The following is a 25,158-nucleotide window of genomic DNA, read 5'->3' on the forward strand; positions in this document are numbered from 1 at the left end:
ATAATAATGTAAAAACTGTAAAAATACCAGGTTGTTTAAAAAAAATCTGTGGTAAGAGTAGTTATGACTTATATTAAAAATATTACCATAATTGATCCTAGCAACCATAAGATTGTATTTTAGGAGAAGAAACTAGTTTATGAATGGATTTATTTCTCTGGAACTAAATGAAAAAAAAATCCTGGCAAATGCTTAAAAAGGTAAATAATTACAAATAAAGTAAAAACCTCTTATCATTTGCAACCATGTTTGACTATAAAAAGCACCAATGTTCGAATTTTCAAAAAATAGAAATAATTTTGTGTGCCCATATCTTTCCTTTTGCCATTTGATCTCATAGGCATATATACCCAAAGGATTATAAATTACTCTACTACAAAGACTCATGCACACGTATGTTTATTGCGGCACTATTCACAATAGCAAAGACTTGGAATCAACCCAAATGTCCATCTGTGACAGACTGGATTAAGAAAATGTGGCACATATACACCATGAATACTATGCAGCATAAAAAAGGATGAGTTTGCGTCCTTTGTAGGGACATGGATGCAGCTGGAAACCATCATTCTTAGCAAACTATCACAAGAAGAGAACAACCAACCGCATGTTCTCACTCATAGGTGGGAACTGAACAATGAGATCACTTGGACTCGGAAGGGGAACATCACAACTGGGCCTATCATGGGGAGGGGGGAGGAGGGAGGGATTGCATTGGGGAGTTATACATGATATAAACGTCATGCACATGTACCCTAGAACTTAAAGTATAATAAAAAAAAAAAAAGAAAAAAATATTACCATAATTGATCCTAGCAACCATAAGATTGTATTTTAGGGGAAGAAACTAGTTTATGAATGGATTTATTTCTCTGGAACTAAATGAAAAAAAAATCCTGGCAAATGCTTAAAAAGGTAAATAATTACAAATAAAGTAAAAACCTCTATCATTTGCAACCATGTTTGACTATAAAAAGCACCAATGTTCGAATTTTCAAAAAATAGAAATAATTTTGTGTGCCCATATCTTTCCTTTTGCCATTTGATCTCATAGGCATAAAAAAATGTATTTTTAATAAGAGCTTATCAAATTGTATTCTCAAATAGGGGTCATATGTTGTTGCTGAAATTTAGGAAGAAACTTTCCAGTACTTGTACTTGATTACAATCGCTTTTCTGACTGCTATTAAAAGTATAATATAGAGTACACATTTAAGAACATAAAGCTGTGCAGTCACATTAATGGAAGCCTTCACCACAACACACCTTTAGCATTGTGCATGCACCCTCTCCCAACCCCCTCAGGGAATGGGAGAAGAGAAGAAAGCGGAACAAGGCAGAGGAAATGAGGAAAGGGGAGGAGGGACACAAGAGTGGGAAAAAAATCAAAGTCTAAAATTTCAGGGATCACTGAGGACTGAAGGTTGACCATAGTTGGAAAGGGAGGTTTGGAACAACAGACATCAAACTTGAGGGAAATTAAGGTCCCTAAAATAGCAAGCACACACACACTCAGGCACACACTTTAATAGAGTACATTAAGTAAAGGAGGAGTACACCTGAAAGGTGGACGTAGCTTACACCATTTCTATGTGTCAGTGTCTGTGTCTAGATGCAGTAAGGTATCTCACTTTGGATTACATATGCAAAACAAACTAGAAAGGCGACCACTGCCTGGCTACCTGTGAGAGCATTTTTCACACAGCCATTTCATCGGGATCATCTTCAACATCAATAACCACAACATCATGGTAATCATTGGTATTGGTAGTGACTACAGTAGTGTCAGGAAGGTCAGCGATGGTGTCAGGCTCCAGCTGACTGGCAGCAGGCTTGGTGGGCCCACCGGCAGGGCTAGAGGCCGACGCAGGGAGGTCACTGTCGTCAGACTCAGGGTGGGCAATGGCAGGGATCTCCGGGCAGTGGGAGGCAGAGAGCTCAGGGTGGTCAGCAGCAGTGGGCTCAGGGTGGCTGGTGGTGGCAGGCTTGGGATAGTCAGCAGTGGTGGGCTCAGCATGGCTGGTAGCTGGCTTGATGTGGCCAGTGGTGGGTTTAGGGTGGCTGGTGGCAGCACTGAAGGCAGACTTGGAGTGGCTGCCAACAGAGACATGGTGACCAGTGATGGGCTTGGGGTGGCTGGAAGCAGGCTTGAAATGGACAGAGTCACCCTTGAAATGGACAGAGGCAGGCTTAAAATGGACAGAGTCAGCCTTGAAATGGACAGAGGCAGGCTTAGGGTAGACAGTGGCAGATTTTGGGTGACCAGAGGCAGGCTTGGAGTGGCCAGAGACAGGCTTGAGGTGGCCAGAGGCAGCCTTGGAGTGGCTAAAGACAGACTTGTGGTGGGTAGAGGCAGATTTGCGATAGGCAGAGGAAGATCTGGAATGGGGCTTAGGGTGGCCAGAGGCATGGTCGGGGTGGCCAGCTGCAGCATCACCAGGTAATGGAACATTCCGGACATTCATCAGGGTTTCCTCCACAGTAGGACAGGCATGGGCATGGTCTTGTTCAAGGGCTTGTTCACGGGCTTGGTCACGAGCATGGGCACGGGCACGGGCCAGGGCATGGGCCTCCTGCATCTCACGAATATCACTGATGAGGCCAGAGAAGAATATGATAGGGTGCCGCATAGCATGGAAGATGGTCCAGTATTCTCTTCGGAAATTCTCATTGAGGAGCCCGTAGATCACAGCGTTGAGGCAGCTGTTGAAGTAGGCTATGAAGTAGGCTGCAAGATAAAGCCAGTTGGGGATCTTGCCTGCCATCTCCTTCGGACTGACAGCCACCAAGACAGTGAGCACATTGATAGGGCACCAGCACACTGCAAAGAGGAGGAAGATCACAAACATGGTTAGAAAATTGCGAACCTCAGCAAGTTGGTTGTCAGGATTCTGCCCTGCAGGGTCACGGGCTGCCAGCACTTTGGTCCAGATCCTCACGTAGCAGAAACCCACGATGAGGAGAGGGAGGACGAAGTGGATGCAGACGACGGTAACAGTGAAGACAGGGTTGTTCAGATAGTTGAAGACGCAGGTGTAGGTGCGAGGATCGTACTCAATGGTGCCAATGTACATGTTGGGCAGGACAGCCAGGATGGTCATGATCCAGGTGACGACCAGGTAGATGCAGGTATTGCGCACACTGAAGATCCGCTCGTACTGGAGGCTGTGGCAGATGTAGCAGTAACGGTTGATGGCAATTGCCACAATGTTGAAGATGGAGCCGACCACACTCAGCCCTGTGACGAACCCGACCATCTGGCACTGTAACTGGCTCAGATCCCAGCCCCCAGTGGACATGGCATGCAGCATCAAAGGGTATGGGTAGATGGCCACCAACATGTCGGCCACAGAGAGACTAACCACGAAGATGTTGCCTGAAAAACATATCAAGGGAGGGAGAAAAGGGAAAGACAGAGAAGAATAAATGGTTTAAGTGCAGAAATCTACACATTTAAGGTGCAGAGGAAGGCCAGCTGGATTATGACCATTTATAATTCTAGAATTCTTTTAAAGAAATGCAGTTGTGTTTTTATTTTTATTTACAAGCAGGTCCCACATGGCTCTGATGAACAGCCAGGTTTGGGAGACCTGTACTTTGCCCACCTTTTTTCCTTTCAAAACAACGTCATCTCTGCTCTGAGAAAGAAGCAAACATGAGACAGACAGCAGTGAGCACAAAATCCCTGCCAGGAGCCTTCACAATGAGACAGGGTCATGCTGCCAACATCTTAGAGAAAAACAAAATGCAAACATCTCCTTCACTGGAGGTGAGGGGGAGGGAGAAGGAGGGGAGTAGAGGTAAGCTAGAGGGACTTGTTTTTAGGAAAGCGGCTGGAGAGTGGGGGTCAAAGAAAGACACTGGAGGGATGTCAGGAAGCCTCAAACTGAAAAAATAAATAAAGAATTAGAAAAAGATAAATTAGCTATCTCCCTCCTATAGCTTAGCATTGCATTTATAATAAACACATTACTAGAGAGAAGATTCTGAGAAAAGGCATTAGAGGCCATCTTCTTAAACAGTCTTTTCCGATGGGATCAAGCAGTAACCTAAAACCTTGCCAAGTCACATACTTACCGTTCCGAGGTAACCTAAGAGTGAAAACTGAGGGGAAGCAGGGAAGCCTGTAAAATTTAGTCTGAGACCAAAGAAGTAGGAGGGGCGGGCGGGGAGGGTGACGCGAGGTGGGTGGGGGTAGGGGGGACAAGGGGGGGTTGGGGGGAGAACAATTCCTGCAAGGATTAGCAGAAGTGCCTGTTTCAGTTTCATGCCGCGTCCACGCGCAGAGCCGCGCACTGGCACATTCAGCGCCCTGCACAGAGCTCCCAGCTCCGGGCACTGAACTTTACTGGAGCCTTCAGGTTAAACAGGATAAAGAAGGATCACTCCCACTCCGGTCTTGTAGGCTGAGGTGGGAACTTTTTTGTAAAACCTTTCACAAAAAAGCGAAGGAAGAGGCCAAGTGCAGGCGCAGAGCCCTCTTCTTTGGAAACACCTCGTTGCTAATTAGCATTGGTTTGGCAAAATATTGCACTTCATCTTGGACTAGGAGAAAATGAGCGCTTTTGTAAAGGGCAAGGGTATGGCTCCTTCTTCCTCCTTCCTCCAGCGCTGTCAGCACTCGGCCTCAGCACTTTCTACTGAAGAGGTTCTTTCTAGGGTTTTCCCGCAAAGTAATGAATTCAGGGACCTACAGCCGAAAAGAGAAGGGGCAAAGCCTTAAAAACAAAACCACAACAACCATAAAAGCCTTTATTTGAATTATAGTAGGAAGGAAGGAAAAGGAGAAAAAGAAAGAAAAGGAGAAACTTAAAGGAAATAAAATGGGCTTCGCAGGTCGCCCCCGGGACTCCGTGGGACTGCACCTCGGGACCGCATCGCGGGGATGAAGGTGAAGACCTAGTGTATGGCCCCACGACTCCAGGAGACGAAGGAGAAATCGGAGACACCCACCAGACTTTGTAAGAAAACTTTTAATGACTGTGCCAGTCAGTGCGTTTTGAAACTTGTTCAGTGTTCGTGACTCCTTGCCCAAGCCAAGTAATCCCCCAGACTCTGGCCGCCACCTCTCCCCCACGCCCCGCCTGGGAGAATCCAGTTGGTCTTCCCACCCTCTCAGACCCCCTTAGGTCCCCACTCCTCGCCACAGCCGATCGAGAACCTGGCAGTGGAAATTCCAGGCGCCACCCCTCCCTCCCCCTGCCTCAACTCGGAGTTTGGGCGCCTTCGCCTTTTCCCCTCCCTTCCAGAGCCCTCTCCCGCCCAACCTGTAAACCGGACTAGCTGCTTTGCAGTGTCTGTCGCCCCCACCCCCAGCACGTGTCGCAGCGCCCGGCATCCTCCCACGCTTCCCTCCTGCCCTGCTCGCCGCCGGCCCCGGCCCCCGGCCCCCGGCCCCTCCCCTTCGGCGGTGGCTAGCAGCGGGGAAAGTCCCGCTTGCGGCTCCCGGACTCCAGCCCTTTGCAGCCTCTCTGAGTCCCCCATCGCCCCCTCTGAGCTCTCCCGTCACCCTCCCGCCAATTCCTACTCGGTTTTGCTGCCTTCTATCCCTCCACCCCCAGCAATGCCCAGCTCCCAAGCCTTTTCGCCTGCCCGCCCTGCGACCCCCAGTTCCCCGCTTACGGACCTCGGGATCTCCGCTGCCGCCGCCGTCGCTGCCACCGCCTGCTGTGCCCGACCCGCCGCTCGCCTCTCTCTGCCGTTCGCCCTGGGACGGGCGGACGGAGCTCGGCTCCGGCGGGCTCAGACCTCCCTGCTCGATTCTCGGGCGCGGGGGTCTGTGCTCCGCCGCCCGGGATCTGCCCGGGAGCCGCCCTGGAGCCCCAGGGCAGCGGCGAGCGGGGTCTTGGCCCGGCTAGGGAGAGGCCACTGCGTTGCGCTCTGGTAAGCGCCGCCGCGGCCGCTGCGAACTTAACTTTCACAGAGCAGTTCGCAGCCCCGCTGCTCCCTCCGCGTCAGTTCGGTCCGCGCTGCCTCAGCGCGGCAGCCCTTGCGGCGTCCGGCTCGGCTTGCTGTACCGGGGTGAATCGCCTTACTCTCCCGCTCGGGTGCCGGCTCACTCCGCATCAGACCCCGACGGGACAGGGATCCTCGGGCTGCCGCGCACCACGGGAACGCTTTGCACTTGGATGCCCAAAGCTAATTCTCTGTGCTCTCTCGGCCTTGAGAACCTCTACGTTTAGGGGGCCCGGACAGAATACTACCACCCCCAGGCTTGCGGGGAATTTGGAAGCAGGGATGTTCAATATGAGGGCACTGTCCATAGAGTCTCTATTTGGGGCGCTCAAAAACTAACGCCCTACGGGTTGCAAGTCTCTGCACACTGGATAGGGAGAAGAAAGGGTGACTTACCAGAATTCCGGAGCTTCTTGTTTTTTGTCACAGCCAAAATGACCATGGAGTTGCCAGTTAGGTCTACGATGATGGTGATAACCATGGCGCAGAACATAAAGATGATTAGAGCCGGTGGGTAGTCTGGCTGGGGTAGCTTACAGCCAATACAGCCGTAGGGGTTGGGAACCGCTAGTGTGGTCCCCATGTTGCTCCTGGAGATCCTTACGATCTCCCAGCAGGCTCAGGATCAGCAGCCAGGTCCAGACAGCAAACACCTGTTCAGTCACCAGGAGCTCCAGGAAAGCGTGCCTCCCTCTCTGAGAGTCAGAGAGCAAATGACAGCATCCCGCTCTCTCCGATGAGCTTTTAAAGCCTCAAGAGGCGGCTAGCCCCGCCCCAAATCCCTCCCCCCGACCAATCAGAGTTCCCTGAACACCACCACCTTGGCCACCCCCTCTTATTGGGCAAATCCACATTGAGGTGTCATCTTGCTTCCCACTGCCTTGTATGTGCTTTCCTTCTAGTCAGCCCGCCCTGCCCTTCAATCTCCCAGGTACCTTGGAAGCATCCTGACTAGCTCGCAGTCCACCCCCCCCAACCCCTCCACCAGTGGCTGCGCATCCGTTTCTAGCAAGTTCTTCTCCCTCCCTCCTCCAGTGCAAACACCTGGCAAAGAGATGTAGATTGCAGAGCGGGAGCACGGGGTCTTTCATAAGATCCAGTGCTAGACCAAGCCAGTCCACAGCCCCCAGGATGGTGTAGGGGATAGCCAGTGGCCCCTTGAATACTAGATACTTGCCTCTGCAAGTATCCTTGTGCGGTCCATCCCACGTCCCGTGTCCTTGCCTGTCTAGAGCCTTCTGTGTCCTGCGGGGAACAGGGGACTACTGCTGGGAGCTCCCACCCCCAATGTGGGTCCCTAATCCCTAGGGAACTTATCCTCCCTCCCGTTCTCGCCAGGAGCCGCTTGGCTCCCTTAGCGGCAGCTGCGAGGAGCCGCTCAGTCCGGTCCAGGTCTTGCACTCTCCATAAAGAGATGTACCCTAAGCCCGACTCTGGAAGTGGGGAGCGGGTCTGCACCCTGGGACCTAGGGAAGGCAGCGGTGGCCACTCGGTCCTCAGTTTTGGGGCTAACGGGAGCGGGAGCTCGTCTCCTTCCCAGCTGCCGGCAACCTGGCGGCGGGAGCCAAGGGACGCTTTGGGAAAAAGTAAAACAGGCAATAAAGCTCTTCTCTTGGGTCCCCGCTTCTCGAGGAAACCCAGGACGAGAGGCTCTGACGCCTCTCCCCTCTCGGGATGTTCGGCACTCTCTACCGAGCGGCACGGGGCAGTCAGGAAGGTTGAAGGAGCTGCGCGGTAGCAGCGGGAAAGGTGCGGAGGTGTCAGGCGGCAAAGCCAAGAAGCCGCTGGCTGACCGGCGACCCCTGCCTCAGTAAGGATTCATCTCGTTCTTTCTCCTTTCCCATCCCCTTCTGGGGTTCTCGTTTCGACCCCATCCCTGTCAGGCCGTCCCCCTAGCCCTCCACACCGAGGATCTCTGTCGCCGTGCGTCACGGTTCCCCTGCGGTGCGCCCATGATCTCGCTGCACGGGGACCACGGAAAATTCGAATATTCGGGCAAAACTAAAGGGGCGCGATTCGGACACTCGTTCCCTCAATAACCTTGGTCACCGGAATGGATTTCTGCCGGCTACTAAAACTTACGGCTCCTGTCGAGAAGCCTTCCAAAATCTCAGTAAACACCTTGAAACTTGTTCCAGACTAGTCTTCGGGCCACAGTAGGGGAGAGGGTTGTACTGGCCGGGAGCGCCATCGTCTGGACACAGCAGCCCCCTTGCCCCGGGATGGGTAGGGGGACGGACAAAGTGGTAGGGGCCCGTTTCGCGACGAACTTCAACATTCAGATACCTTTAACGAAAAAAACAGACTCTGTCGAAAACCAAGATTGCACACACTGTCTCTACCTAAAAAGCCTAACGTGGGAATGTGTCCGCTTGTTTGAAAATGAAGCCCCCACCCCAATCCTGCGGCTTTCGCCTCTGTGAACTGAATCGGGCGCGAATTACAATCTCCCGCCTGGAGGCTTTTCACATTCATTGTCTCACTGCCCCTAGCTAACTGGAACTCCCGGCCGCGCGCTCTCGCAATTTTTTTCGTAAGTGCAGACAGTGAAGGGGCTCCGCCGTCCTCCCTGCACAGCTGTGCGCCCTGTAAAGAGGCCGGCAGTCAAAAGCCCGTCCGCGTAGTGGAGTATTTTGTAGGATGCACATCAGGCTGTTCTTGCTGATTCCCCGAGGTTTGGATCCCTTCACTTGTGGGAAGGGGCGATTTTGAATTCAAATAAGTAAACAAAATACATTTGAAGGAAAAAAGGAAACAAGCACTCTAGTGACTTAAGACACTAGACTCCCCCGCCCCAAACAAATCTGTGAGGAGAACTTGCAAACCTACACTCCAGTGTACTACACTTCTGAGATGAGGTGGCTAGAGCCCCCGGGAATTCCCCGCCGCGGTGGCTTGAACATCCCTGGGATTAAGGAGCAGGCAGGAGAGCGAGGGTGAGCTGACCCCCTGGCCCCTACCCCTGCTTGGACACTACTTGACTGTGACCTGGTGGGACTTGGTTTTTCAATACTAGACAAGTGGAAAAGGTGAATATTTTAATAATCTAGGGGGACAGAATTATGTATCTGGTTAAAATAATTTTCTTATTTTTATGAACTCATCTTAATAAAGATACTAAACATTGCCCCAGTACTAAGAAAATCAGATACTGAATCAGTTATAAGGATACATATGAGGGAGAGAATTGGTCCCTGTTTGCAGAGGCAAAACAAGTCTCATGTGAAGTAAGTTCAATTACTTTGGAAAAGTTAAGGGGGAGTCCTTTATTGGATAGAGTGTAGTGTGCATGGTTTAAGATTCCACAGGATTTTTAATTAAGTCTCTTTCTAAAAGGCTTGTTAGGAGGCCCTAAAGAACTGGAGTGGACATAAACCCTTTATTTGAGATTTTAAAGCTATTAAGATATCCAATCCAAATAGAGGAAACCTAGAACATTCCCTGAGGAATGAGAGGGCAAGTGAGCAGTTTCTGCTCAGGAATGGGTAATCCTTCTGATCACATGAGGGTACTGCCTGCATCTTCAGTTCTCTGATTTACATCAGCAATAATGGAAGGTTACTTTTTATCAAACGTCCTAAGCTCTCTGTTTAACCCTCCAGCACTATAATAATACCTTGCTTGTAACTAGTGAGTACAGTTTTAAATAAGCATACTATAGTTTTCAAAAGTTCATTGGGAAAATGTTTTCTCACAACAATGTCATTAAATAGTTGGGAAAACTGAGGCCCAGAGAGGTGAAAGAACTTGTCCAAGGTCATGCCAAGGCTTAAATCCAGGCTGAATTCCCTCTCAGCTCAAGGTCTTTCTCCCATAACCCAGCTTCATAGGACGGTGTTTTGCTCTGGGCCTTAATAGTGTGGACTTTGTGTTCTCTTTTTTGTTGCTGTTGTTCTGGGGTTTTTTGTTTGTTTGTTTGTTTGTTTGTTTGTTTGTTTTTAATTGATATATAATTCATATACCTCATATACCATAATATTCACCCTTTAAAGTGTAGAATTCAGTAGTTTTTTGTATACACAAAGTTGTGCAATCATCATCACTATCTAATTTCAGAATATTTTCAAAGCCCCAAAAAGAACCTCATACCAATTAGTAGTCACTCCATACTCCCCACCACCTTCCAGCTCCTAGAAACCATAAATCTGCTTTCACTCTCTATGGACTTGCCTATTCTGGACATTTCACAAAAACAGAATCTTACAATATGTGGCCTTTGCATCTGCTTTTTTTTTCCCTTAGCATAATGTTTTCAGATCATTAATGTAGTAGCATGGGTCAACACTTCATTCCTTTTCATGGCTGAATAATATTCCATTGTATAGATACACAACATTTCATTTACTCATTCATTGGTGGATGTTTGAGTTCTTTCCACTTTTTGACTATTGTGAATAATGCTGCTATGAACATTTTGGGTTCTCTTTTAGCCCCAAGAAACCCTGGCCCAAGTTAGACAGGCAGAGGGCCTCTTAGTGCCAGCTCACACCTCCCCTCCACCCCAGGTAGAGCTGGACAGCCAGCCAAGGCCTGTCCCATGCACTCCAACTTTCTCTGGCCAATGCTTCTCTGAATTTATTAGATCATTTGTTAAAGCTACATGGGACCATTGGTTGATACTCTAATGTATAAGACTAGCAAAATGAGAATTTGATGCAAACCCAATAAGAATGAAAATGTCTTTCAGTTTGAATACAAGCAGAACATTCTCAATTTGTTTCCACACATTTGGGACATCTACCTCTTCATAGGAAGTTACATAGGAGCCTGTTGGCTGCTTCACCCATCCAGGGCCTGCCCCTCCTGCTGCTCCCATCCCAGCAGCTTGATGAAGGGGGAATACATTTGACCCAATTCTTGAAAATAAAAACAAGCCCAGAACCCAGCTTTACTACTAGTCAGATATGTGACCTTGGGCAAGTTACTTAGCCTCTCTGTGTCTCAGTTACCTCCCTATAAAATGCAGATAATCACAGTGTCTTATCGTAGGGTTGATAGGAAAGTTAAATGAGATAATGCATGTAAGCACTTAGAACGCTACCCAGAACAGAGTAAGCATTCAAAACCACTGGCGATTATCATGATTATTATCCTAAAAGTTTTTAATACTCTGTCTAGACTCTACTCTGCTGCACTTCCGTTGAGAACAGGGGCTCTCTGCGATATCAGGAGACTCTGCACCCAGCACACCCAGGCTCCAATTCCTGGCAGAAGCCAACCAAAGGGCACTCACTAGCATCCCAGGCCTCTGTGAGTGTGTCAGATGGAAAGGGACATACAGAGTGACTTGCCTTTTCACTGTCCCCCACAACCCCCGAGATGCTTCACTGACATAGTTTGTATCTTTTTTCCACAAGAAAGAACAATCAAATTCCTTTACATCATTTCAGTATGAAAGTAGGAAGTATGGTTGGCCTAGAAATAGGTGAGATCCCAAGTGCATAGGTGGCTGGGAGAGCTCAGGCAGGAGAAGCTGGGTTTCAATGGAGCCTGGGGCCAGTCCAGGCTAAGGGAGCTCTGGTTCCAGGTCGAAGGTGGGGCCAGGACTCCAATGGTAGGTTGAATCTTCAAAGGAAATGAGTAGGAATTTAGGCAGGAATCAAGTCGTTGGAATTGAGAACCAGCCAAGTCACGACATTAGCTAACTCAAGAGCAGTTTGGGACAGGTACTGATTTTTTTCCTAATCAGACTGCGTCTAGTCACATTTACTTTACCAACTTGGAGGCACCGTTCACATTTATTAAGTGAACAGAGAGAATGATTGTCCTCTCCAACTCCTCCAGGCTTAATTCATCATAGTTAGAACCACTTTATCTTCTCCCTGTGCTTGAGTCATTAGAGAGAGCAGGACACACCCATTTCGTTTAGTGCAATGAGCGGCTCACCAAAATAATTAGAAGCCAGTATTTCCAGGATCTTAGTGTCTGATAAAGACTACAGGTTAGGTGGTTCAAATCAAAGGGTGACCAGGGAGAGAAGCAGCACATTAATTACTTATAGTAACACTTGGACTCCCTTCCCCTTGTACAATTTATCTACTAATTAGAGCTTAATGAACAATATCCATTTTCTTAGCTTCTCATTCTAGCTGAGCATGATCACCCGTGCATTTAACAACTGTCCCTTTTATTAGTCATCCTCATGACTTCTCAGGCAACAAGCCCCCTCCTCCACTTGCTCTGTGAGTTCTGCTTCAGCCCACCCCACTGCAGGACATAGGTCATGGGTACCCTTTAAGGACAAACCAGTCCTCTTTCTGCAAACCCTGCAAGTCCACTCAGTACCTAATAATAGCTAACACATATGAATGTGTGCTTCCTAGATGTCAGACTATTCTGAGGGCTTTGTTTATATATTCTCATTTAATCCTCACAATAGCCCTATGAAATAGGCACTATTATTATGCCTTCTTCACAGATGAAGAAAGTGAGGCCCAGAGAGGTTAAGTCACTTGCCCCAGGTCACACAGGTAATAAGAGGTAGGGCCAGAAGTGTAACTTGGGCAGTCTGGCTCCAGAGTCTGTGCTTTAATGTGCTCATGGCTTATTTCAGGCCACACCTGGTTCCTGGCTCTAGAGCACTAGCTCTCACATTTAGTGTATGATAGAGCAGCCAGGAGTACTTAAGAAACTGCAGCTTTCTAGGCCTTCCCCTAGAGAGTGTGACTTGGCAGGTCTGGACGGGGTCCTGGAATCTGCATGTTTCCCAAGTGTCTCAGGTGATTCTAATGCAAGCACCCAGGGATCCCTTCTAGAGAAATTCTGCTCTTAACTCAGCCCTGCCCCTAGCCCTTTGCAATTTAGGGATGTCTAGGTCTGTCATCCAGTGACTCCTGCCGAGTTTCCTCCTGAGGGTTGATATGTTAGTCCCTGCTGGGACTTTATAAACTTGTTCTAGTGTATAAGATCTTGCTTTGACCCTCAGACTAAACCCTACCCTCGATCACAGTTCTGGTGATGGGGTTCCCAGCCCAATGCCTGATAATAACCTGACCAGCTCCCTGAAAACAGGGCAACCAGAGGCCTGACTATGGCCACCTTCCTGCTGCCAGACTCATCCTGATGGCTTGCCTGAGTAGGGTTGCCTATTTATCAAAAATACAGGATGCCCAGTTAAATTTGAATCCCAAGTACACTCTTAGTATAAGTGTATTCCATGCAATATTCAGACATACTTGTACTCAAAATTATCCACCGTTTATCAGAAATTTAAATTTAGCCAGCTGCCGTGTACTTTATCTGGCAACTCTATGGCTGTGGACCACCTGTAGCTGATCCTAAATGAGCCAAATATGAGGACTTTGCATTGGCTGGCAATGGGATTTTCTTTCTCCCCTTCCCCTCAACAAGGGGCTCAGTCAACCCTGGGGAGCAGGAACTATTGATTCAGGATTGGAGGGGCCCAGTTCTGGCTACCAACTTGCCATCTGCCTCTGGCAGATACTGGTTTGGTATATTTCCTACTCACTTTAGCCAGCCTCCTCTGTTTGCTCAGGAGATTCATAACTCATCCTTAAAAACGTATGTGTCTCCTGTTTGCCTGAGTAGTACGCTCCTGTAGAATTGCCCCTGTACGTAGCAGTTTGACTGCAAATTGACCCCTGGCATTTGAGGAATGTACATACTGTTTTGAATTGGGCTTATATTTGAAACCACTGTGTGTGTTTTGTATCCATGCCATCTCATAGGTATGGTGAGTCTCTCTCAGAACTTCAATTTCAGCTGCCCTGGAAGACTCAGCTTTTGGGGGTCCTTCCCAGGACTCCCCCAAATCAATTTTGTATATTCCATGTAACATATCTTCTGAGTCTGACCATTGTAAATCTACCTCCAAATGCAGAGAACATCTATCTAGCCATTTTCACATGATGTTATAATGCACGAGCAGTCAGGAAAAAAAAAGTATATTTTTATTGAAATAACTTTGTCACCTAAGCCAGAGGGTCGAGACTTTCTTATTACATCTATAGCCATTCCAGTCACAGGGAGGTCCATGAGTGAAAGGTGGGGAATTGTATGTACAGGCACCACCTCCTCAGCTAAGTATTACTGGAAAGGAGAAGAAAGTGTGTGGAGGGCCCAAGGGGGAGATGTGTCTGTCTGGAATATTAAAGAAGCAAAAGGACAAATTGCAAAAAACACGCTGGCAGGACCATTCATTTGGCTGTAGAGTCACCAAAGGAAATCATTGGAACTTTCTGTAAGTGGATGCAAATGAGGAAACAATCCCACACTAGCCTAGGTCAAAAAGACTCCAAGACTTCACCAATTTTTCTCATTGCTGAGGCCAGGGCCAATTTGTAAGACTTAAAGCCCCAGGGAATTAGATTGAACAGCTATTGTAATTCCAGTGACACAGAGCCCACAATGAGCTCCCATTTGGAACAAACACCAAAAACACTTTCTGAGTCTCCCCTCTGGCCTGACCTGCAAGGCTCTGATCTGAGGAGCACCTGATGAAGTAGGTGTCAAAAAGAAGCCCCCTCCTCTCCTGCATCCTTAGATAACTGCCTGCTGACAATTAGCTAGAAGTTCTGGTGCTTCTATCCTCTCTGAAGCAAACAGTTCATAGTTAAGTTCCTCTTCCTAGTCAAAATTGCCTTACGTTGCCAGTAAGGCTTGTCACTGTCTGCTTTCTGTTCTCACTGTGTGATAAAGACATATCCGAAACTGGGAAGAAAAAGAGGTTTAATTGGACTTACAGTTTCACATGGCTGCGGAGGTCTCAGAATCATGGTGGGAGGTGAAAGCCACTTCTTACATGGTGACAGCAAGAGAAAAATGGGAAGAGAAAAATGAGGAAGATGCGGAAACCCCTGATGAAACCATCAGATCTCGTGAGACTTATTCACTACCACGAGAACAGTATGGGGGAACCGTCCCCATGATTCCAATTATCTCCCACCAGGTCCCTCTCACAACACATGGGAATTATGGGAGTACAATTCAAGATGAGATTTGGGTGGGGACACAGAGTCAAACCATATCACTGTGACACATTACATTTTCCAAAATGAAAAAACAAACAAACAAACAAAACACATTCTTATGACTTTCCTTCCACTTGGCATCTCCTTTGGCTTTCACGGAAAATGCAAGTAATTTGATTGGAAAGAATTTTGAGGTGATCACCAAACCCTTTCCTTCCCTCCTTCCTTGCTGTCACATTCTACTGCATCGGGGAAGGAAGGCTTCTGGATCTACCTATCCTCTCCAGAGAGGCAGAATTCAGCTGCCCTCCATGTGTGAAGAGGAGTAATGACCTTAGCTTCTTTCTGTCTTTCTTTCTCTTTCTCTCTCTCTCTCTCTTCTCTCTTTCTTTGAGACTGTGTCTCCCTCTGTTGCCCAGGCTGGAGGGCAGTGGCGAGATCTTGGCTCACGGCAACCTCCACCTACCAGGTTCAAGTGATTCTCCTGCCTCAACCTCCAGAGCAGCTGGGATTGCAGACGCATGCCACCACACCCAGCTAATTTTTGTATTTTAGTAGAGATGGTGTTTCACCATGTTGGTCAGGCTGGTCTCGAACTCCTGACCTCGTGATCCACCCACCTCGGCCTCCCCAAGTGCTGGGACTACAGGCTTGAGCCACTGTGCCTGGCCAGCTGCTCTTTTTCAATAGCATCTGTGTGTTACGCACAGTGCCTCATGTCATTTATTCCTCACAGAAACCCAGTAAGATCACTGGCACTGTTATGAGGGAACAGAGGCTCTGAGAGAAGAAGCCATCTTCCTATCAGGCACATCTTCTCTTTCCTCAAACTTCCTCTCTCTCGTGTCCACTCCCAGTGAGGATAGACTCAGGAGCTGGGCTTGTGGTCAGCATGATGGGGGGATGGTTTACTCTGGGATGTAACTGACTAGCTGAATGCTTTCCCTGGGCTTAAGCAGGCAGAGAAAGCCCCAGGATCTCAGGTCTTATCCAGGTCCCAGAAGGTAGTCTTAGCTCCACCCAGTTTTCTTTGCACCAGCTGCCCTGGTGTGAAACGCTGAGGTCCTGGTAGTGCTGCTGTGCCTCAAAAGCTGAGCCAAAAGGCTGGCTGGGCATGCATGCCTTCCTCTACCGCAAGCACTACTCCACCAACTCCCACACGGAGACAGGGGTGAGGGAACTTGGAACATACCCTTAAGCATCCCTTTGACCTTGCCTTTGAGCAGGGGTCAGTTGGTCAAATATCTGGGAATATTTGGGCTGTTTTTCTTGTTGCCAAGACAACCAAGCCTCTCTTTTCAGGCTGGCTACCGACAGCTATTCTTGGGCTGCTTTGGGTAATGCTTTTTGTTACTGCTCTTAAGATATTCTTTCCTACCTTTAGGTCATGAAGATACTCTCCTATACTATCTTATAAAAGCTTTCTAGTTTTTTCTTTCACATTAGGTCTCTAGTCTATCTGGGCTTGATTTTTTTATGTACTGTGTGAAGTAGTCTAATTTTTATACATGTGTTTGTGTCTTCTCAATTTATTTAAGCAATACTTTGTAGTTTTTAGGATACAAGCCTTTCACTTCCTTGATTAATTTTATTTCTATGGGTGTTTTGTTTGTTTGTTTGTTTGTTTTGTTTTGTTTTGTTTTTTGAGACAGAGTCTCACTCTGTCGCCCAGGCAGGCTGGAATGCAGTGGCATGATCTCAGCTCACTGCAACCTCTACCTCCTGGGTTCAGGTGATTCTCCCACCTCAGCCTCCTGAGTAGCTGAGACTACAGGCATGCACCACCATGCCTGGCTAATTTTTGTATTTTTAGTAGAGACAGGGTTTCACCAAATTGACCAGGCTGGTCTCGAACTCCTGACCTCAGGTGATCCACCCACCTCAGCCTCCCAAATTGCTGGTATTACAGGCATGAGCCACCGTGCCTGGCCAATTTTATTTTTTTTGATGCCATTGTAAATGCAATTGTTTTCTTAATTTCCTTTTGGATTGTTCATTGTTAGTGTATAAAATTAAATTGAATTTTATGTGTTGATTTTATATCCTGCAACCTTGCTGAATTTGTTTACTACTTCTAACTTTTTGTTATGTAACCTTTAAGGGTTTTCTACACATAAGATCATGCTGTCTGTAAGCATAGCTAATTTTACATCTTTTTAAAATTGGATGCCTTTTATTCTTTTTCTTGCCAAATTGCTTCAGCTAGTACTTTCAGTACTATGTTGAATAGAAGCAGTTAGAGTTGGCATCCTTGCTTCATTCTTGATCTTAGAGGAAAAATTTTCAGTCTTTCACATTGAGTATGTCGTTAGCTGTGGGATTTTTACTTGTGGCTTTTATTATGTTGAGGTATTTTCCTTCTGTTTTATTCACAGTTTGTTGTTGTTTTTTATTTGTTTGTTTTTGTTTTTTTATCATGACATGGTTGTGAATTTTTTCAAATGTTTCTTTCTGCATCATTTGAGATGACCATGTGGGTTTTTTGCTTCATTCTGTCAATGAATATTCCACTGATTGATTTTTGTGTGTTGACCCATCCTTGCATTCTAAGAATAAATCCCACCTGGTCATGGTGTATAATCATTTTACTGTGCCATTGAATTTGGTTTGCTAGTATTTTGTTTACATTTTTGCATCAATATTCATAAGGGATGTCGGCTTATGGTTTTATTTTCTTGTAGTGTTTTTCTCTGGTTTGGTTTTCAGGATAATGCTGGCCTCATGGGATGAGTTTGGAAGGGTTCTATCTTCTTCAGTGTTTTCGAAGAGTTTGAGGAGCATTGGTGTTAATTTTTCTTTAAATGTTGGTGGCATTCCCTATTGAAGGCTTTTGGTCCTGGACTTTTCTTTGTTGGAAGATTTTTGGCTGCTAAGTCAATCAACAGGTCCTCTGGATCTTGCAGTCACCTAGCAGGGGGCAGGTATACTTTTGTTTTACCTCTACCTTGAGGTTATAGCCTGATATTGGAGTCCCAGTGTATTGAGGAAGATCTCCTATTAGACTGTTCCCTCCAGCCTTTAGCTTCTGAACCCCTTGCCCCATGAGGCTGTCAAATCCTAAGTTCAAGTTTGCCAGGATACCCTCAAAGCAAATGTTTTATTCCATGAAACTTTGTGAGCTGTCATGTTTCCTTAGATTTCAGACTTATAATTTCATTCTCTGTTTCAGATGTTGTATGCTTCGAAGATTTTTAAAATATGTATTCTGTCTAACTTCTCTGGTTGTTTTCAGCAGATGAGTTGGTTCAATTAACCTAGCCTGCCATATTCCTAGAATTGGAAGTCCTCAATCCATTTCATTTTCTATGAGGAGAGTTCCCAACACCAGAAAACAGACTTATATTCTGGAGTGCATGGTCCAACTGCACTATGTACAGACTTCCAAACCATTCCTTTCCTCCATTTTTTCAGCCTCCCATCTCTCTCTTGTCCTTTGGATCTCCAAATCCTAATTGTCTGTAGAGCTCTTCCACAAAACTGGCTCCCTCCTTAACAGCCCCTTTTTCATATACTCCAGCAGACAGTTCCTTTCATTTCTATTTGTCAGTTGCCGCTCTTTCATCTGCATTATGCCCTGCAAACAGTCACTGAAATCTCTCTACTATGGGACTATCTCATGTTCTCTTTGTGATCCTTGATTTACACTTTTTCCCTTTTATTATTTTTAGTGGCATCTCAATAGGGCTTAAAGATAACCTGAGTGCTCAATCTACCATCTTTACATGGTAGCCCTCTTCACTCTTCAGGCTACTATAACCTGGATTTCATCTCCACCACGCTCTTGAAACTGACTTTGGCAAAGTCATGCAAAAACCACCTCTATGTTGCTAAATTCAATGAATATTTTCCATTAGTCATCTTCTTTGACATCTCCACCATATATGATAAGATTAACCATTCCTTTCTTGAAACACTCTCTTCTCTTTGCTTACGTGACAACATACTCTCTTGACTCCCTAGACTCTCTACTTACTCCTCTGGCCATTTATTTTCCAGCTGCTTCTTTTCCTCTTACCAACATGTCAATAGGCAACTGAACTCAAGTTTCAAGGACGTGATCTCTATTTTTCATGCTATTCAATTTGAACAAATGGCCTTGACTCTGCAGACTTCAGTATATGACTTCTAGAAGCATTGCCAGCTCTAAGTTTTAGAATTTCATATTTTTGAAGATCTTTTCAGGAATGTAAATGATAGTAAATAATTTCTATGAAAGCTTAGTAGGACCACACCAGTTCCAAACAATACTTAATGCTCTATTCTGGAGAAAGAGACTCCCTTAGAGGAGCAAATGCCCTTTGGGGCTCAGCAGCTTTTATTTAGCTGTGTGTGATGTGTGGCCAAATGCTTTGTCCTAGACCCCCATCTTGTGTGGGACTGTGGGTTTAAACAGAAGTATTTAGTAACCTTACTTGGGGCTATGTCAAAAAGAGGATTAGCAAAAGAATCACAGCACTGGTTCCTTCTTTGGATCACAGTGTGATATCCTAGCTGACAGAGAGATATATTAAGAGGGCCATCTGGAAAAATTAATTCCCAGCAAATGAATCGTGTATCTTCAGTACTCTGTAAGAACTATGGGATATATCCTTTTATAATTTACTATCTTGTATAGGATCCAAAATCAAACCACTGTGAAATGTTGATGGTGAGGGGAAAAAAACTAGTTTTTTTCCACCAGTCTTTTATTTTTGTGTCTAAAGTTCCCAGATACACTGCCATTTTTCACTAGCTTAATTTTTCTTATGTGATATATGATTATTTGGGAAAAATAAACAGCAGTTTACGCTCAAATTGAAGAAAAGACATGTTACTCATTTCTGGAAATGGTTTTTCAGAAAGAATTGAGAGATAACATATATCTGTAGCACTCTTAGGATGACTTAGGCCTGATTTCTAACCCAGCACTGTCCAGCAGAACTTTCTGTGATGATGGAAGTGCTCTCTATCTCCAATATGGTAGCAACTAGCTGCCTGTGGCTACTGAACACTTTAAATGTGGGTAGTACAACCAAGGAAGTGATGTTTAAATTGTATTAAATTATTAATTAATTTAGACTTAGAGTTAAATAGCCACATGTGGCTCCTGGCTACAGTAGTAGCCTGCAGTTATAGAGAATAGACTTTAGTGTTTTCCATCTCTATGCAATCTTGGAGTCAGAGTGCCTATGAAAGTAAAGCAAATGGTTTCCAAGAGCTCTCTTGATTCTAAAGAATGCCCTTCATTCTGGCCCCACTGCTGCCCTCTCAGAGAAGAGTCATAAAAATATTCTCCAAATAGCATGGAGCCAAAGAGGAAGTCAGAATGGCAGGACAGGCTGGCTGGTGAAACGAGAGCTGACTCCTGAGTCCATATCCACCCTAACATTTGTGGGACCCAGGGCAAGAGAAAAAGTGGAGGGCCATGTGCTGTATGTCTAAATATTTAAGTTTTAATGAAGGTAATAAGACATTAAATAAAATTGTGCTCTATTCTCCTAGCTTTACAATTATAACTTCCTAATGACCAAAAGGGTAGGTCCAAATTTAAAATTCTTAGACTCCTCAGAGTTCTACTCTTAAACTTGGATAGTCATCCCCCAACTCCTGGTTGAGGCTACTCCCTTTCTCTTCCCACTCCCACTCTATCCAACACTGTGAGGGGCTCCCTCTACATGCTTGTGGACACCTGAGCATGCACATCCACACTTTGGCCAAACTCCCCACAAACAGCCACCACTTGGCCACATCTTGCATGTTGTCAATGTCTCAGTTCACCTTCAGGAAGATGTACCTAAAAGAAGGCTAAGGGCAGTTTGGACAGGAAATTCTTCCGTCCTGGGCAACTAGAGCATGGTCTAGAAGTAGGGGGAGAGGTATCAGCTCTGGTCTAGTGCAACCTCTTGATCCTCTGGACGCCTTGACCCTGCCACGAGTTATTCACTTTAACAGGTATTGCTCTGGCCCTCCTCCAGCCATGCCACCCCTTAAAGGGCAGGTCCCAGGGCAAGGGCCACTCCTGCCTAGTGCTAAGTGCAGTTTTACCTGAGTTTAAGACTGTGAAGAGTTATGATAAACCTTACCTTAAATCAGAGATATGGTCTCCACACTGTGCTGTGGAAGAGTTAGATTTGTGGACAGTATACCTGGGCTACTTTCAAGATGGAATAACTGATGTGCCCAGATAAAGTCCAGGCCTTGAAGGTAAGAGAGAGCGAGAGGTGGAGAAGCTTGCCTGTAAGAAAGTGGGGAAAGAAAGCAAGGCATTTCAGACACCACCACCATGTCCTTTTCCAGTCTTAGCACCCTGCCTGGCCTGAGGGGGAAGAGATGTAAAAAGTCAGCTGTAGGCAAGATACAGGTAACGAACACAAGGATTATGGAGAAGTTGCGAGGTCAGCCAAGGCTTTGCAGTGTGAATACATAACAACCGCAGTCAGGTGATAAGATACAAGGCAGTACTCAGGGAGTGCTAGGTGACAGAGGGATGGAGGGAAGCTGCCAGGAAGTAGGCACCAAGGGGAATTTCTCAGAGCGAGGGACTGGAAAGAGAAGAACATTGCAAAGGCAGGAGCCAGGGCCCTGCATGTGGCTTCCCTGTGCCAATTGAAAATCCTGTGTTGGCTTGCCATCAGAGAAATGCAAATCAAAACCACAATGAGATACCATCTCACACCAGTTAGAATGGCAATCATTAAAAAGTCAGGAAACAACAGGTGCTGGAGAGGATGTGGAGAAATAGGAACACTTTTACACTGTTGGTGGGACTGTAAACTAGTTCAACCATTGTGGAAGACAGTGTGGAGATGCCTCAAGGATCTAGAACTAGAAATACCATTTGACCCAGCCATCCCATTACTGGGTATATACCCAAAGGATTAGAAATCATGCTGCTATAAAGACACATGCACACGTATGTTTATTGCGGCACTATTCACAATAGCAAAGACTTGGAATCAACCTAAATGTCCATCAGTGATAGACTGGATTAAGAAAATGTGGCACATATACACCATGGAATACTATACAGTCATAAAAAAGGATGAGTTCGTATCCTTTGTAGGGACATGGATGCAGCTGGAAACCATCATTCTCAGCAAACTATCGCAAGAACAGAAAACCAAACACCGCATGTTCTCACTCATAGGTGGGAATTGAACAATGAGATCACTTGGACACACTGGGGCCTATTGTGGGGAGGGGGGAGGGGGAGGGATAGCATTAGGATATATACCTAATGTAAATGACGAGTTAATGGGTGCAGCACACCAACATGGCACGTGTATACATATGTAACAAACCTGCATGTTGTGCACATGTACCCTAGAACTTAAAGTATAATAAAAAGAAAGAAAGAAAAAAAAGAAAGAAAATCCTGTGTTGGGGTCCCTGGCAAGGGAGGAGCAGTTGGGTGGGGACTAAAAGCCGGGCTGGGAAAACCCAGAGGGCTTGAGAGCTGAGAAGGCCCATGGAGATCATGAGGGGAGAGGCTATGCTTCTGGCCCACAATTCTTGAGAGCAGAGCAGAGTTCCTAGGTGCAGGGCCCAAGGGGGCAGCTGCATTTATGGGCGGTCACAGCAGAGGAGCAAAGGGACTCATGCATCTGGCAAGATGAGGGGCTGGGAAGTGAGGTGAGGCTGGGCCAGCATAAGAAGCCAGGAGGGGAAATGGGGAGAAGAGGAGACTGAGTCAGGGGAGAAGGGATGAATGTAGCTGTCCCAGTGGAGGGAGGCAGGCCAAGCCTGTGCAGACCAGCCTTTTAGAGAGCTCCTGGGAAGGGCCTACTCGAAAGCCCTTTTCAGAGGATGGATTCCGAAGGCTGGATGCCTCGATTTTACTTCCTGGAGCTACCACATAAGGGTCATGTCAGTTTGGACATGTCCCTTCACCTCTCTTTGCTACTGTTTTCCTCACCTAAAAAAAAAAGGGATAATGACACAACTAATGCAACAATATGGGATTGTCATAATGAATACAGAAAATAATAATTGAAAAGCTCTCCAAACCAAGCCTGACAAAAATTAGCACTCAGTAGATGCCAGCTGTTCTAATCAGGTATTAGAGCTGGCCCCCTACAGCCAGGTTAACTTCCTTTGCACCTCTCTAGGATAACTCACAAGCTGCCATATCAGGACTTTGGCCTGGCCTCCAACCTAGAAATGCTCCTGGGCATTGACTGTGGTAGTGTTTTTAGGCACTTTTCATTGACCAGGGGGGAACCCTGTAGTCCTGTGCAACAGAGAGGTTGACTGTGTTAGCAAAACAAAAGGGAGCATACTCTCACTGATAACAAGAAACCAAAGGAAGGCTTAGCTGGGTAGGGATAGCATGGGTGTGTCACCAAAATACATACTCTTGTCCAGTGTTTGTGTCTAGTGCACTTGACCTGCATAGGAAAATGGGATGACATGGCCCTATATCTAGAAAACCCCATCCTCTCAGTCCAAAATCTCCTTAAGCTGATAAGCAACTTTAGCAGTCTCAGGATACAATATCAATGTGCAAAAATCATAAGCATCCTATACACCAACAATAGACAAGCACAGAGCCAAATCATGAATGAACTCCCATCACAATTGCCACAAAAAGAATAAAATACCTAGGAATACAGATAACAAGGAAGTGAAGGACCTCTACAAGGAGAATTACAAATCATTGCGCAAAGAAATCAGAGATGGCATAAACAAATGGAAAAATATTCCAGGCCCATGGATAGGAAGAATCGATATTGTGAAAATGCCCATACTGCCCAAAGTAATTCATACATTCAATGCTATTCCCATTAAACTACCATAGACATTCTTCACAGAATTGGAAGAAACTATTTTAAAATTCATATGGAACCAAAAAAGGGCCTGAATAGCCAAGGCAATCCTAAACGAAAAGAACAAAGCTGGAGGCATCATGCTATCCCATTTCAAACCATACTCAGGGATACAGTAACCAAAACAGCATGGTACTGGTACAAGAACAGGCACATAGACCAATGAAACAGAATGGAGAACCCAGAAATAAGACCGTACATCTACACCATCTGATCATTGACAAACTTGACAAAAACAAGCAAGGGGGAAAGGATTGGATTCTGTATATTTAATAAATGATGCTGGGAGAACTGGCTAGCCATATGCAGAAAATTGAAACTGGACCCCTTCCTTACACCATATGCAAAAATCAACTCAAGATGGATTAAAGACTTAAATGTAAAACCCAAAAACTATGAAAATCCTAGAAGAACCTAAGCGATGCTATTCATGACATGGCCAAAGATTTCATGATGAAAATACCAAAAGCAAGTGCAACAAAGCAAAAATTAACAAATGAGAGCTAATTAAACTAAAGATCTTCTGTATAGCAAAAGAAACTATCAATAGAATAAACAAACAACCTACAAAATGGGAGAAAATTTTTGTAAACTATGCATCTGACAAAGGTCTAATATCCAGCATCTATAAGGAACTTAAACAAATTTACAAGACAAAAACAAACAACCCCATTAAAAAGTGGGCAAAGGCCATGAACAGACACTTCTCAAAAGAAAACATACATACAGCCAACAAGCATATGAAAAAAAGCTCAACATCACTGATCATTAGGGAAATGCAAATCCAAACCACAGTGAGATACCATCTCACACTAGTAAGAATGGCAATTATTAAAAAGTCAAAAAATCACAGATGCTGGCATGGCTATGGGGAAAAAGGAACACTTTTACACTGTTGGTGGCAGTGTAAATTAGTTCAGCCATTGTGGAAGACAGTGCGGCGATTCCTCAAAGACCTACAGACAAAAATACCATTCAACCCAGCAATCCCAATACTGGGTATATATGCAAAGGAATATAAATCATTTTATTATAAAGACATATGTATGCCTATGTTCATTGCAGCACTATTTCCAACAGCAAAGACATGGAATCAACTTAAATGCCCATCAATGAGAGACTGGATAAAGAAAATGTGGTACATATATACCATGGAATACTATGCAGCCATAAAAAAGAAGGAGATTATATCCTTTGCAGGGACATGGATGGAGCTGGAGTCATTATCCTTAGCAAACTTACACAGGAACAGAAAATGAAATACCTCTTTTTCTCACTTGTAAGTGCAAGCTAAATGATGAGAACACATGGACACATAAAGGGGAACAATGCACACTGCAGCCTACTGGAGGGTGGAGGGAGGGAGGAGGGAGAAGCTCAGGAAAAATAACTAATGGGTACTAGGCTTAATACCTGGGTGAGGAAATAATCTGTACAACAAACCCCCATGGCACACGTTTACGTATGTA

At 45.8% G+C, this 25,158-nt stretch overlaps 1 protein-coding gene and 1 long non-coding RNA gene across 2 annotated transcripts; one reads left to right on the plus strand and one right to left on the minus strand.

Annotated features, from left to right (window-relative positions):
• Positions 1 to 1,452: 1,452 nt before the first annotated feature.
• GPR50 (G protein-coupled receptor 50) lies at positions 1,453 to 6,664 on the minus strand. The gene is made up of 2 exons (XM_033232159.1): positions 6,352 to 6,664; positions 1,453 to 3,376 (listed from the first exon to the last, which is right to left on the minus strand). The coding sequence occupies exons 1-2, from the start codon at positions 6,536 to 6,538 to the stop codon at positions 1,698 to 1,700; spliced, it is 1,866 nt and encodes a 621-aa protein (XP_033088050.1). The 5' UTR covers positions 6,539 to 6,664; the 3' UTR covers positions 1,453 to 1,697.
• On the plus strand, positions 5,425 to 8,064 carry LOC117061974. The gene is made up of 3 exons (XR_004429296.1): positions 5,425 to 5,883; positions 6,385 to 6,465; positions 6,991 to 8,064. It is a non-coding gene; the product is annotated as an uncharacterized LOC117061974 (long non-coding RNA).
• Positions 8,065 to 25,158: the final 17,094 nt, after the last annotated feature.

This window comes from Trachypithecus francoisi, unplaced genomic scaffold (genome assembly GCF_009764315.1).
Source record: "Trachypithecus francoisi isolate TF-2019V2 unplaced genomic scaffold, Tfra_2.0 Contig00010, whole genome shotgun sequence".
Lineage (NCBI taxonomy): Eukaryota > Metazoa > Chordata > Mammalia > Primates > Cercopithecidae > Trachypithecus > Trachypithecus francoisi.